The 15,807-nt window shown below is 41.6% G+C and overlaps 1 protein-coding gene across 1 annotated transcript in view; it reads left to right on the plus strand.

The window, feature by feature from the left end:
* The first annotated feature begins 2,003 nt into the window (after positions 1 to 2,003).
* The window catches only part of svilc (supervillin c), a 32,059-nt gene continuing 18,255 nt past the window's right edge, over positions 2,004 to 15,807 (plus strand). Inside the window, exons 1-5 of the mRNA XM_072693706.1 lie at positions 2,004 to 2,293; positions 5,612 to 5,743; positions 7,155 to 7,328; positions 9,806 to 9,837; positions 12,172 to 12,233. Coding sequence (XP_072549807.1) covers positions 2,004 to 2,293; positions 5,612 to 5,743; positions 7,155 to 7,328; positions 9,806 to 9,837; positions 12,172 to 12,233 — 690 coding nt within the window. The remainder of the gene's footprint in view (positions 2,294 to 5,611; positions 5,744 to 7,154; positions 7,329 to 9,805; positions 9,838 to 12,171; positions 12,234 to 15,807) is intronic.

Genomic DNA, 15,807 nt, shown 5'->3' on the forward strand with positions numbered 1-15,807 from the left:
CCCAAGAGTCCTATTCAATTGGCAGTACTTCTCTACAGGGACTAGACCAGCTGTTTGAGCAATGTGTGTAACTTAAAGTAGCCGAACGCATTAATTAGAAGGGGTATCCACAAACCTTTGGACATATAGTGTATTATGAATGTGTGATGGTCCACCTGTTGCCCACAAAGCCCCCCCCCCCCCAAAAAAAATGACCAGGCTGATACAGACTGATATCAGTAGGTCTGTAATAATGACCACCTTTTAGTGGTATTGGTGAAAACGTCAGTGATATTGGGCCTAAAATTAGCAACTTTTTTATCGTGATGTCAGTAAAATCTCCTGACAATTAGGAAAAATGTCATTTTATTAATTTTTTAATTAATAAAATTAATTGCAAATAAGAAAAACAAGAGTTTGGATTAGCTCCACTCCCGGTTAAGACATTAGACCATTGAGAACTGGTGGTCATGCCAGTCAGTAAAGCCCTGTTTATTAAGAACTGTATGAATATAAAATTAACATATGAAATATTCATATAACATTTTATCACTGATCTTTTCCCCCCTCTTAAAATACTAATTGGACCAAGTGTGGCAAGCTTCCATGTGCCTTAAAGGATGGCAAGTAAGCATCACTGGAACTGACTCGGCTGCTCGAACAGAAGCATTCATTTTGCATTGGAGACACATTGTGTAGTATATGTATTAAATAGCAGCTTCGGAAACATGTTGATGCTCCACTGACTGTAATTGGGAGAACAGCATCTCTGTCATTGCCACTACGGCCCGGGAACGCTGCTACTGCACAAGCTGCAGGAGACCTTTCTCCAGAACTGCTGCCACTGCGTTATTAGAGCAAAATCCTCTAATATTACTACTTCTTTACCCTTAGATGCCGCTTCTGTATCTCTTAGCTTGTCCACAAATGCATGTGTACAGATGTCCAAGAGGAGGCAGTCAAAGTGTGATTTACATATGTAAATATAAATGGCAATGGGAAGGGGGGGGGGGTGTATTCACTCCCAACCCGTAGGGGGAGCACATGAGCCAAATGAAAAATGCCAGTTCTGGCATTAAGGGAGCTTTAAAACGTTTGTGATTGCACTTATGAAAAGTGTATCAGGCTCTGCATATCTAGATATCCGAGTCTTGTTTCTGGCTTGGGATCGGATTGGGATCGCTGATAGTCTAGCTGTCAATATCCAGCCATCTCTAGAACACCAGGCTTCAGCTGGGTGTTGTTGAAGTGGCTGGTTTGCTGAGTGGACGGTGAGAAGGTTGCTGAGTTGAGCTGAGTATCAAAGGTTTTAAATTACAGTGCAAGGGGAGATTCCCAAATGCTAGAGCAGCAGACCAAACCAGGTCGTCTTACCGAGAGAGAGAGAGAGAGAGAGAGAGAGAGAGAGAGAGAGAGAAAAAAAAAGATGGATGGTTCTCTTTAGATGGCATGCTGGTTTGAGAATAGACGGAGGTGGGTGCTAATTTTATAGCTGACACATTTAACAGGTGGGCACAGTTATCTTAAACTCAGAGTGGTGTGTGGACAGGCCGGTTTTGCCCCTTCTTCAGGGCCTGAGAAGGTACAGGGCACACAGGTCGGTTTTCTGTGTGTGTGCAGAGAGTGTCTGAGTGTGTTTTGATGCAATAATGAAGGCCTACTCCATTTGATTAGCTGTAGACGTTAGCCAAGAGTGCTTTACCCGGGGCACTAATGAATGGTCCTCTGAGCTCTGAGAAGATAACAGCTGGAGTTGATGAATGTTTGAGGTAGCGCACTTAACTGATGGTTCTCTGATTTCTCCACAGTGCCGCGTCCTTAAAGGAGCAATAAGGACGGCGATGGGCAGCCGTCTGATTGGTGCACTGGACTCCTCTCACATCTGCTAATTGGTTCGAGGCCTTTTTTTTGCTGTTTTGACTCCTTCATCGGGCTGAGGACTCAGCGGGGCCTTCTTTAGCTACCTAGGAGAAGTCGGGAAGAAAACGGCACGTGACGAGACGGGAAGCGACCACATGGATACGATGGAAAATCCAGCCCCGGAATCTCGAGCGGAGCGGATCGCCCGCTACAAGGCCGAGAGGAGGCGGGAGCTGGCTGAGCGCTATGGTAACCAGGAGGAGGAGTTGCCCTCCAAGTGGTCCAAGAGGGAGAGGGAAGGGCGTGGCACCCGCCATGACTCTGGTCTTGCAGACAGAAGCCAATCCGGTGGGGTTAATGGAAGCGTGAGGGCTCCTGAGGAGGAGCTGTCCCATGCTAAAATCTCCAATGGATACGAGGGGGATGCTAAAATGGATAACAATTACCCGAACAGGTGAGGGTGACCCCCCCCCCCCTTTTATTTATTTATATTATTTATTTTATTGTTATTATTGTTTATTATTATTATTATTATTTATCGTAGTATTTATGGCCAGTCTTGTTATTGTAAATCTATGATGTGTTGGTGTTCTAATATCTATTCGCTTGTTTTCTCAATTTATATCATTGGTTTTATTTGCATATTTACAGTAACTGTGCTTAGGAAGATGGCATACAGAGGAGGGGCATCAAACAAACTATAAATAAAGAAAAGAACAAGGAAAACAGTAAATTAATTAAAATATTGAAATATTTAGGTCACAATTGCTCTGTGAATAAAAGCATTGAAATATTGTAGGGATTCAATTAATCAGTCCATTGATATTCATGATATTCTTGTTAATATTAATAACAACATGTTCATGTAGAGCACTTTTCATGCAAATATGACAATAACAAAACAATTAATGCAATTAAAATATGTTATCTGTTAGGTAACAAAAATACAGCTGAAATAAAACATCAAATAAATTAATATTAGGAATACTCAATAAAATAGTAACACTATTTTGGGGAACACAAAATTAGTAGTATTTGTTTAATAAAGACTGAATTAGACATTTCTAATAGATTTTTTATGCATTAAACTTTAATTATTTATGTATTTATAATGATCTATAGTACATTAGTACATAACTGGAAGTTATTGTTATGTCACAATTACTGATAATCGATTACTATTAATCGTAGTAATGTAATTACGCATTTACCACCCTGTTATGCAAATGTTTGAGGATCAATTGCTATCTAAACTAATGTTATTGGCAGCACTTTGATTTACGTGAGTTCTAGATAGAGCCAGATGTATTGCTTGATGTAAGTTTATTAAGGCAGCCAGAGTTTAATAACCACTAATGCATCAAGAAGAATTTTAGGGGATGTTCTCTTTATCGCTAATCAGAGCCTGAAAAGCTCTAAAAATATAAGTATTTAATCAGTCAGTTTTCATCACAGATTCAGTATCGGGTCATGGTACTTCAGCTGCAAAAAAAAAAATCTTTGAATGTGCTCCAACAAAAGTGCTTCAGGTTGGACAAGACTAAACAGCACTTAATACTTAATACTGCATAACAGGGTGGTAACAAAGTGTTTACAGTGCAATATTACATCTAATAATACAATTATTAGTGAGAGTTACATTACAGAGCTTAGATAATATACTAAAAAAGATCACAATTACTATTATTATTATTATTATTATTATTATCATTTAGAAATGTCTAGGTTAGGCTTTATTATTAAAAGTTAGAATAAACCTCACAATTATGTTCCTTACAGTAAAGTGTTGAAAGAAGAAAAATGAAATGAAAGAAGACAGTAATTTGTAAGATGTACAAGGAAAGGTATATTTAGAGTAAGCGCTAAATGAAAAAAGCAGCACTTTAGTTAAAGAAATATTACAACAAACACTTTCATTTCACCTTATTTATCTGTATAACAACGCCAGACAGTCAGCAGACTAAAAAACGTAGAAAACACCCCTTAATTAAAGCCCACATGCCATCATGTTGGAGTTGAGGAAGAATGATATAACACTGCCAGTCACATATTTTCACATTATGATATTGTACGACATGAAGGGGTCAGTATGAATTGGTAGACCTGACCCTCATTTTACTGGCCAGTTAACTTTAGCTCAGTTATTAATTTGCTATGTTGAGATTATGCACTGTCCGCGTGGACGTTCTCATTGTTCACACTGGATTATGGTCGCACCCATGTTTGTTTTGGAATGATTGTGGGCTGCAGCGATTGTGCAAACCACTATATCGTTTTTGTGAGTAAGAAGGAGCTGATTAAGGAGAGCACTGTTGGTCCTACCACCATTCACCTGATGGCTGATGCACAGATGGTCTGTCTCAGATGGGTTCATTTGTTTGCCCCATTCTTTCTTTGCTCCATCCACCCACCCATTCATACCAGTCTTCTCAATTCACTCACAATTCAAGTTCCATGAGTTGGCGTAAAGCTCTGTTTGAGCTGGAATACTTTTACCTGGTGGTTATGGGACTTCCTGCAGTAGTAATACATACAGAACTTGTATATAATAGTAAACACTCTAGGCATCCACTCTTGGTATGCACTCTTGCATTTCACAGGGGCCTAAAGGGGCTTCAATGATGCCATAGAATAGTGGTCACCAACTCCTGGAGCTCCTGGAGAGCTTACCTTCATGCAGATCCCTCAGGCCCAGTCAACTTACTGGATCCAGCTTTGATTGTTAACCTGAGCTTCCTCCCCACATCACTCCCAGTGTGATGTTGGTCAGCACAGGCATCTGTTAGCTGTTGTATCGGAGCTGGGGAGTTGGGGAGCTGAGCTTTCCACCTGGCGTATAGCGATGCTGCACCAGTGGCAGTTGGAAAAAAGGCGATGGCTGACTTTACATGTCTTGGATGAGACATATGCTAGTCCTCACCCTTCTAGTGTTGGAGGCATTGCTAGATATGAATGGGGATTGGGTATTTGGGCTAAAATTTGAAAAAGAAAGCCCTTTAAGTCTTTTTAGAGGTTCATCACACTCACAAAGCTATTCCAGACTTGGTTCTTTAGGAAAGCAAAAGTGGTTCCTCCAAGGCATTGCACCAAGAACCTATTGTGTGCAATCTAAAGATAGGGTAGGGGTAAGACTCTTGTCTTATGGATCTATTAGTACTTATTACTTATTTACATTATCATTACGCTTAAAAAGTCCTTGGCAAAAAAGCTTGCCTTGTCTAAAGGTTCTATTGTATAAAGCTTTGAATTATAGGACGTTTGTCTATCCTAGAGCTACACATCTGAGCCAAGAGCCTTTAGAACCTTTACTTTCTGGTCCCCTTTGTTTTGCAAAGTTCAGACCAGCTCCAAGCCCATTTACAGTAATGTAATAACAACACCTGCTGCTGTGTTATTAGGTTGTTATTGTTATTAAATGTGGTGCCTGTCATTTAATACTAAGGGGTACATCCAGACGGTGACCTTTCACTGCAGGCTATCTGTGGGAAGTGGGATAAATTACACAGATGCTTTATCCTACAACATGACCAGTCATATCCCTCTACGAAAGGGCATGACCACCCCTGGGTAAAACTAATCCAGATCAAGTAGTGCTTAAAAGTAATCCACAAAAAAAATAATCACATTCATGTTTACTATACACACACACTGGGAGACCGGCTGTATCTCCCCAACCGGTCGCTATTGAGTATAATTACTGCACAACTACGTGGAACCCTATCGTCTTCCATGTTGTCCAACTTTTTCCTCTTTCCTTATTGCCCCTCTCCAGGCAGCGTGCGTTGGATCCGTCCGGCACGCTGGCTGGGGGAGACGCCCCCCAGCTGCACACCCATGTATCTGTGGGAAAGCTGAAGAATTCCCTGCTGGAGCAAAGCCGGAGCTCAGCTCCCTCTGAAAAAGCGTAGGGACATGTGTGCTTGTCTCGTTTCTTTGCACTTTAAAGCTCAACTGAGAATGGTGTCTGGATGTGTGTGTAATGAATGACTTAATATGTCTAATCATGTCTAAACTGGTGATACACGTGCATTTCAAGATGCCTGGTGATGATAACGGTCACGTGCACCTGTGGCTGAGCTTGAGGTTTAATGAGGTTTAATGAGCTTTAACCTGTAAAACATTTTAACAATAGTGGATAACCTGCTCGCCAGATTTTAGTGTCCTACTGACAATCTCAGATTTGCTTTATAGAAACAAAATAGTATCAGCAAACACATGTTTAGGCTTGTGTCTTCATTCATTTCTGAGAGACAGGGCCCGGATGCAACAGTTGTGTGTAAGTTTAAGTGTAGGCTAGTTGTACTGTAAGTGTTTACTAAGTTCAGGTTTCTGCATTACTAAATCAAAACCAGAGGTGTCCAAAGTATTCACATTTATTCCTCAGGTAGAAGTGGAGATACTAGGATTTAAAATGACTTCTATAGAAGTTGAAGAACAATTTAAGCTTTTTACTCCAGTAAAAGTGTAAAAGTACTGGTTTCAGAAGTAAATAAAGTATAAAAGTAAAAGTAATGGAAGAAAAAAAAAAGTCCAAAAGCTAAGGTCGCGCCACAGGGGCCTGCAGTGCACTAACCCCCCCCACCCCCCCAACAAAAAAAAACCAAAACATTTTTCTAAAAACCCTAATGACTATAACACTGTATTAAAATGTTAATGTTGAAAAAAACATTATTTGAACCGGAATGAAAATATATGAAATAGGTGTAATGAGGTTATTTTTAAAATGTAAGAAGTAGAAGTAATAGGAGTACAAAATAATTACTCCAGTATAGTAGTATAGAGAACCAACATTTCTATTAAAGAAAGTTAACGAAGTATTTGTACTTCTTTACTTGACACCTCTGATCAAAACCGGTTGCACGGCACAAACTAGCTACTAGGAGCTAGTAGCTGCTAAATATTTACACCAGCCTCTAATCACACAAAACCAATGGCAACCAAAATAAGGTTTGTTCGGACTGCTTTGAGCGGGATGACAGTAATCACTTTTGCTGTCAGGTGTTAAGAGACTAGAGGAACTTAAAAAATCTGGATTTTTGATCTGTAGTTTTCTCCTAAACATGCTGGAAGGCTAAATATAGGGACTAGCAATGGCCAAAAAGCCCTTTTTTTCAATGCAAGACATCATCTTTCTGGAATATCGCAGAGATGGGACTAAGATCCACATCAGGCTTGTGATGTTATGGACTGACCCTGGTGTTGATGCCACTTGCACTGTTTGGATGGTGTTGTACACTTAATACTTACATATAAGGATGGTAGCTAGCATGACCTTTTCTTCATCCTCTTCTCTCTCACTGTTTTCCCTAATCCAGTGATGCAGATGGAGGCCCTGACCGGGCTCTGGAACTGACGGTGAAAGCGGGTCCTGAGGGCGGCCGTCGGCGCACTCGTCGGTATTTGCCTGCGGGGGCAGCGGGGAGCCGCAAAACAAGCGAGCGTTTCCGAACCCAGCCTGTCACAGCCAATGAGATGCAGGAGAGCTGCGGGTATGGAGCTGTTTTAGCATGTCCTTACATGCGCCTGCTGTTTGGGTAAATCTGGGAAAGCCTAGGTGGAGAGTTATTCTTATTAATTACATTTCTACCAACCACGGCTGTCTGTACAGTTGGGTACGTGTCTGTTAATAACTACTTAAGCACTCCAATTGTAGTCCCAGTCCCAGGTAGCATAGGTGGCCCTTTTTTGGTGGGTTGGTTGGACCTTCTTCTCCACCGTTAGTTGGACCTGCTGCTCATTAAAGGTGCACGTATTTGTCACTGTACAGCGAAATGTGTCCTCTGCATTTTAACTCCAGAGCAGAAAGGGAGAAGGGCCTTGCTTAAGGATCCAACAGTGGAAGCTTTCTGAGCCCAGGAATCGAACCCACAACCCTGTCATCAATAGCATCCAATAGCCCAGAGCTCTAACCACTGAGCCACCACTGCCCATCTGAACATGCTTGGAGGAGACAACACTAACTGCCATTTGTTTATGTTAGCTACTGGCTGGCATTGTGCTGAGTGATGGAGGAGATGGGGTTGCTGGTTACTGGATAATAAGGCTTAATATTGGTAACTAAATTAGTTTAGTTATTAATTTATTTAGAAAATGTAAAAAATCTTTAAAAAAAGCCACAAGGGAGTTGCTGAATTTTGTCAGTGAACCACATGTGATTTTTGTTTTGCAACACACTTATGAATCCTTTGTGTTTGGGAATTAAGCTGTAAAGCAGTTTCATTTGAGGCTAGTAAAACCGAGACAATACACCAAACTAGAGGAATACTAATAATAGTACTACTAATAATTTGCCCTTATTGTCATTATAGTCAAGGGTCCAAAGGTGTATCGAGTGGTTGTGTATCGAACCCACAACCCTGTTATTAGTATGGCAGTTCTCTAACCACCTCACCATAACTGGGTTGGCAGAAGGTTGCGTGTTCAAATCCCAGGGCTGCTTTATGGGATGATGCTGTACTGATGCCCTAGTGGAATGTGGACCAATGAAATATAATGATCTAAATCAGCACCTGGAGATGGGTAAGGGCAATGATAATTCAGAAAATAGGGTTGACTAGTAACCTAGTGGTAAGAAATATTAACCAGCAACCAGAAGGTTGTGGGTTCAAATCCCAAGACTGACTGGGTGCTCATGCCCTTGGGTAAGGAACTCAACCCCCACACCAGGTGGAGCTGCTTTCCGGATGTCACTGCAGCGCAGCCAGACAGGGCATAGTGTAATTTGGATAATTAAATTATATTAAATTATAACTAACTGATTCAGTAGCTGGAGCAGAGAGGGTTCAGAGCCTTGCTCAAGGGCCCAGCACTCTAACCACTGAGCCACCACTACCCTGGAAAGAGAATGCAACCAGAATATTATGTTTGCTTCAATGATAATTCACACACTTGGGGTGGCTGATAGCAGAGTGGTAAGATATATGTACCAGCAAGCAGAAGGTTGTGGGTTCCGATCCCACAACTGACTGGGCACTCTTGCTTGTATCCTTGGGTAAAGAACTCAACCCCTCCCCACCTGCTGCCAGGTGGTGCTGCTATATACTACTATATATAACTACTAATGTTGCACCTCCTTTCATCATAGGTCATTCCATCATTGGACTGACATTGTAGGTTTTCGGTCCAAAAATGTGACCATACCTCACAGATGCTGTAGGTAGACTACACTCTTAAAAATAATGGCTATAAAGGGTTATTTGAGCGCTGCCATAGAAGAACCACTTTTGTAAAAGAGAGTGTGTGTGTGTGTGTGTGTGTGTGTGTGTGTGAAGAATCTTCTAAAGGTTTAAAGAAATGGGTGTAAAAGTTCTTTGCCAATGTAAAGGTTCTTCACACTCACAGATCTTTTACAAAAATGGCTCTTTTTGGACCCAAAAGTGACTCTTCAATGGCAGCGCTCAAAGAACCCTTTGTAGCACCTTTACTTTTAAGAGTGTAGGTTAAAAACACTGGGAAATTTCTTTGAGCTTGATAGCTTATCATGTTGACAAAGCATTGGAGGGACGTGTCATTCCTAAAGAAGCCATTCCTAAAAAGGATAAAACCACAAAACACTTAAAAAATGCCAGCTGATGCCAAAATGGCACACAGTGCTCTCTCTCTCTCTCAGAACGTCTAGAGCGGGTGTGAGTGAAAGCTTATCATTTTAAGGAAGATTATTATGTCATGGTATTAACCTGCATAGACGTGTGTGTGTGTGTGTGTGTGTGTGTGTGTATGTGTATGTATGTATGTGTCAGCTGCCCTAAAGGGAAGGAGCAAGGTCATAAAATCTGTGTGAAATCATCTCGTCTTTTGTCTGAATGACGTGTGTGTGTGTGTGTGTGTGTGTGTGTGTGTGTGTGTGTGTACGTGTGTGTCTGTCTCTCATTCTGGTGGTTGAAGAGCTTGTGGTTGTGTTTGTGTCTGTACGTAGTGAAGTGTGTGTGTTTTGCTCCTGTTAAGTCGTGCTTTCTTCACACTGCAGGACCATGGACAACAAGGAGCAGGAGAACTCAGGTGAGTACCGATGGTAGAGTGTGTGTGTGCTTGTGTTGGCTGTGTGTGTGTGTGTGTGTGTGTGTGTGTGTTGAACAGGCTTCTAGAGACAGTAGGTATGTGACTGAGACCTTGTGTAGGTTCAGTGCGCTCGTCTATTTGTGTTTTATGTCTGGCGGGGCTTGTAGAAAGGCAGTTGCACTACCGGTCAAAAGTTTTTGAACACCCCCCCCTCCTCCCCAGTTTGTTCATTTAAGCCACATCCAGTAAATAATCTGAAATGGTACAAAGGTGAGTCTAAACTGCCCATGCATGTTCAAATTACTATTGTAATGACTGAAAAAAGACACTCAACAAAGTAAGACAAACGGAGCATTGTACTCTATATGGACAAAAGTATTGGGACACCTGCCTGCTCATGCATTGTTTCTTCCTAAATCAAGAGTTTATCCAGCTTTTGTTGGAGTAAATATCTCTACTGACAGTTCTACTGGCTTTCTACTAGATTTTGGAGCAGCATTGCTGTAAAGATTTGATTGCATTCAGCGACAAGAGCGTTAGTGAGGTCAGGAGAGTGGACGATCACCACCACAACTCACCCCCAACTCCCCAGCTCATCCTAAATGTACTGGATGGAGCACCACAATCGTTCCAGAGAACACAGTTCTTCCACTGCTCCACAGCTCAATGCTCGGGGGCTTTACTCCCCTCTAGCCCACACCTGACATAGGCATGGTGCCAATGGAGGGATTTATGACAGAAAAGTGTGGTGGCATAGTGGTGAGATCTGGAAACGGGCAACATTGACCTGTGTCAGAGTGACTGCTGAGTGTCGTAGAGGTCTATAATAAACCCCGGTTTAATGGCTGTGGATATAAATCTTGCAGCCTTATTTTAGACCTAGTTCTGGACTGTAGAGTGAAGACAGGACGGCCATTCACAAGACCCGAGACCTGCAGACCAGAGTGTTCTTGGCATTAGACTGTGTACGAGTGTGTGATGTGCAATGTACACACCTGCAGTAGTGCAGACAGGTGAGGATTATGGCTAGCACAGGCATGAGCTATATGAGCTGAATGAGCTGTATGAGCTGTGTGAGCTGTATGAGCTGTGTGCTTAAGTATGTGTATGCTCCACATGTTTTTTCAAGAGGTTCCAGATGAAAGCCAGAGCTCAGTGCCCAATGATTAGTCAGCGTGTGACCTCACAGCTTTAGGCTAACCATAGTGATCTCATAGAGTAAACCTGTTAGTGTATGACTGTACGTGGTTGTAAATGGCGGTTGGTGGGGGGCAGGGTATCAAAAAGAGGGATAGCCAGAGAGCTTAAAGGTGCTTAAAAGTTTAACACACACTATATGTCCCAATGTTTGTGGACACCCCTTAAGTTAAGTTGCAACCTTTTCTGACACATATGTGCAAATAATGTGCTCTCTGGAGCAGATAAACATGAACCTATTGGCACTATGCCTAATGCCTAAAGCCAGGCATGGGCTAGAGGGGTATAAAGCCCCCCAGCATTGAGCTGTGGAGCAGTGAAAGAACTCTGTTCTATTGAATGATGGTGGTGCTGCATTCAGTACTTTTGGGATGAGTTGAGAATGAGGTGGGGTGGTGATCGCCCAACATCCTGACCTCAGGACAATGCTCTTGTCGCCGAATGCAATCAGATCCTCACAGCAATGCTTTTCCAAAATCTAACAGAACGCCTTCTTCCCTGGACAGTAGAGACAGTTACTTTAACAAAAGCAGGATGAACTCTGAAAAAATGAAACTTTGGACACTGTGTTTTGCAAAGTTCATGGTACGGGTCCTTTACGTCCAATGGAGGTTAGGTCACAGACCTTTCAGTAGAGCTGTTGTTCATAAGTCAACTTTTACGAAGAATTCCATGTTCCCTGGAGCATTTCTATTGGTCATGTCATCATGAAGTTATGCTGGCACTTATGAAGAGAAGAATTGCACTGTACATGTAGAATAAAGGCACATTAATGACTGCTATTATTACATTATTAAAACAGCATGGCTGATGAATGACTAGCAGCCTCTTTCTATTTCCTATAGAATCACTGTCAAGCTATTTGATTCAATGTAATACTATAATAATAATGTAATAAGTCTAAGAGTTTAGGAGATGTATCAAAGGTTTAAGTGATTCCTCATGGTTCCTTGTGGTTCCTCTGTATGGACACAGTGTAAAGAGCAACTGCCAGATTCACAATATGTCAAAAAGTGAAAAGGTTTATTAAGGACGTTTATTTGTTTGATTAGGTTTGATAATGATGCATAAATAGTAATGTATGCATGTACATATGCATTGCTGCTGTATATGCTCTTTTCTCTCTCTCTTTTGTAGCGGATGTTAAGACAGATGACAGAGCCAAGATGAGCGTAGCAGCCAAGATGTCTCTGTTTAAAGTAAGTTCCATCTGAATCTGTTTAGTGCAGTGAAAGAGGACCCCTCGCTGTCCCTTTAGCAGTCTGTCACAATTCTTTCATGTGATTTTATTAAATCTACACCTAAAACTAGCCAATCATAAGCAAGAGAAAAGTCACAGGCTTACAGGTCTCTGCATGTTTGCATTACTGCCTATATAACTAATATAACTATTATTTTCAGGTTTAAGCAGCGTATCTGTGGCATTACCACGTTACCTGTAGGTTTCCTTTTTTGGAAAGCAGCTCTCCCTCCCCCTTCTAAAATATAGCTACTCATCGACAATGGCTGTATGGTTTGATTTCTATATTGCAAACAATGTCCCGAGCCCAGTCCCTCTATTCTGACCTGGGAGGTGGGCTTTATAAATTGATGGCACAATACCAGAGATAATGTTTAAGCTTTAAAATAAGCTGTTTTTAATTGAAGCTCTTCTTCTTAAGATGATCATCTGAAAGTACGCTATCATAGTCAGACTACTCAAACATTTGACCACCCCACAGGAAGATACACCCAGCTAACAACATCATAGTGGGAGTGTGTGCTGTTTCAGGCTGGATTTTGTCCTGGATAGAACGTGTTGTTGTTTTTCCTCTGATATCAGATCCAGCATTTCTGCGGATATCAGCAATATGGCGATACTTTATAAGCTTGGGGTCAGAATAGGGCACATACTCACACGGAGGAGCTCATGTAGGGTCCAATCCCTACAATTCCTGCAATTGTAGGAAAAACCACAATCAGAATGATGCTGTGCAGAAGGGTTTAGGGTCCTAGGAACATTGTTTAACCCCATGTCTCTCAGCAGTAAGAGGGTTTTTACTGTAGAAGCTCCAGATCTCATTAGAACAGATGCAGGTGAACATAAATCCAGTAAAAAGGAGCAAGAGCTTCTCATTCTGAAGAAAGTAGTGAGATCTTCTGAGCTAGTCTGAAGAACAGAGACTCCTGGACGCCCCGAGTCCAGCCAGCACAGCGTGGACGTGTTCAATCCCAGCAGCAGCAGCAGCAGCTCACCTGATTTACCATCATTAAGCTCTGATTTACTAAACCAGGTGCTGGATGATCACTATAATAAACACTAGACTCCATGAGGAGAGCTTTGGAGATGTTTTAATGAACACAGTGATGTAAAATCACGACTTTCTGTATGAATGTTATTCGTGTTTATTCTAATATCAGTGTTTTACTGAGGAAATAAACACTTTCTGCACAGTTCTGTAAAATCATTAGGTGATCATATTGATCTTTACTATAAATCAGTGCAGCTGAAACACACTTTTTGGGATCGCAAATGTGATTGTCCTTCAGTTTAAACTGTAGCCATGTGTGTATGTGTGGTGGTGGTGGTAATTTATGACCTACAGGTGTGTGTGTTTACTGACAGACTGACTGCCTGAGCTAAAAGACGGTTTGTCTAGCCACCAAAATAAGATGTATCGCAGACGTTTGAGAAAACACTACCCGTCTCTGCAGACAGGTGCAGTGCTCTTGTTTGCAGAAAGTCAAGTGTGCATTAAATAGATATTAGATAATGGGGTGAATGAGCATTAAGTAATGTGATGGTGCACTATAGCTTGCTGATATTGCAACACTGTCTACTTTATTTTTAGGGGATCAGCATCAGGATTGCTTTTATCTGAGTTGGACATTGAGTGCATATTCTCCCTTGAGAGTGGAGTTTAAATGGGTAACTTCAGGGCAGTGAGTACACCACTACAGTGAGGAGCTGCCTGCCTATGGGGTCTGGTTTCAGTGACCTTCTTAGCAGGTGACAACTATACATGTGCTGTTTGCAACCAAACACACTGCATATTGAACTTCGGATAACATTTGTTCTTAGTGTATTACTTTGGCTACTTTGGCACTATTTAAAATATTGCTATAGTAATTGTAATAATAAAAATAATAATGATAATAATACTAATAATAATAATAACTAGAAAAGTGTATTTCCTAAATGAAACGCAGTTGCTATACTGTCACTATGTGGTTGATCTAGCGTCCCAAGTGATTGCAATGCTGTTGCTAGGTGGTTGCTATGTTGTCATTGTATTCTAGGTGGTTGCTGTGATGATGGTGGTGCTGTGTGTCCAATTGATTGCTAGTTAGTTGCTATGGTATTTCAGATGGTTACTATATTGTCTCAGGTGGTGGCTCAGATGTTGCCAAGTGCTTGCTGTGGTACCCCATGTGGTTGGTTGGGTGTTACCAGTGCATTTGTATATTGTGACATTTGAACTTTTGCACCCCATTCATTCCTATTGGGAAAAAGCCTTACAATACAGTAATAATAATAAAAAATACATAAATAATAATAATTGTAATAACTAAATATAGCTAAGTCAGTGCAATATGGCCTGATTTCCAAAAGACATAACATTTAAAATGACAAATTTCAAAATAGTAAAAAAGCAGAAGGGCTCAAAGCAAACATTTGGATACCCAGCGTCAGTAACACCTATTTTGTCAAGTACTACAGCCTCTACCGAGACCTATGGCTTCTCGTTCTCAAGCTCTTTTGAGGTCTTTCCACTGATTTTTTTGAGGATGTTTAGGTCAGTAGGGCCTTCAGCTTGCGTCTCTTGAGGTAGTCCATTGTGCATTCTGAGGTGTGTTTAGGATCACTACACTACTGTAGATGCCATCCTTTCTTCATCCTTAGCTTTCTCCACAGATGGTGTGATGTTTGTTTACAGAATTTGCTGGAATTGAATTCAAGCAATTTTTCCCTCCACCAGAGCAACGTTCCTCGTGCCACTGGCTGCAACACAAGCCCAAAGCATGACTGATCCACTCCTGTGCTTAACAGTTGGAGAGGTGTCCTTCTCATGAAATTCTGCACCCTTTTTTTCTTCGAATGTACCTTTGCTTATTGTGACCGAAAGGTTCAAACTATTTAGGCTCTGTCAGTCCATTGACTCGTTCCCAAAGTGAGTCAGGCTTGCTGTGAGGCTGCTGTGATGCTGCAGGTTTGTGGTGAGGATGCATAAAAAGGTTTCTGCTGGCAACTCTATCTTCCATGAAGGTCCTATTTGTGCAGGTGTTGCTGCACAGGAACAGAGCAGAGCACCACCACTCCAGAATCTGCTAGATCTTCGTGAAGGCCTTATGAGATCTTCTTTGAAAGTATTCTTGGTCTTCCACACCTCAAGCTTCACACTGTGTAAAGTTAGCTTGGTCAAAGCAAGAGTGAAAATGAACAAATAAAACACTGCTTTAATTCGATTTAGTCCCACCTGCCTCTGTCTACCTCTCTCTCACTCACTCACTCGCTCATGGTGGTAACGGTACACGCAGGGTGTTTGGTTACTGTATGACTTGCAGGGTTCCATCCGTTATCAGGTCGTTACCCAGCCTGCTGCCCACCTGCTATTTTATTCATCTCCCGCTGACCCACTTCAGCTGTGAGGGAGGACCAGCTTTGCTTGAAATGGGCTGGACTGGTCATACATTTGAATGGTATGTAAATACCACAAGCACAAAGCATTAGGCTCCTCGTCCAGCACTTGCCAAGTTTACGTGTTAGGTACAAAAGTTTGTGGACACAAATAT

This window comes from Salminus brasiliensis, chromosome 12, assembly GCF_030463535.1.
Source record: "Salminus brasiliensis chromosome 12, fSalBra1.hap2, whole genome shotgun sequence".
Lineage (NCBI taxonomy): Eukaryota > Metazoa > Chordata > Actinopteri > Characiformes > Bryconidae > Salminus > Salminus brasiliensis.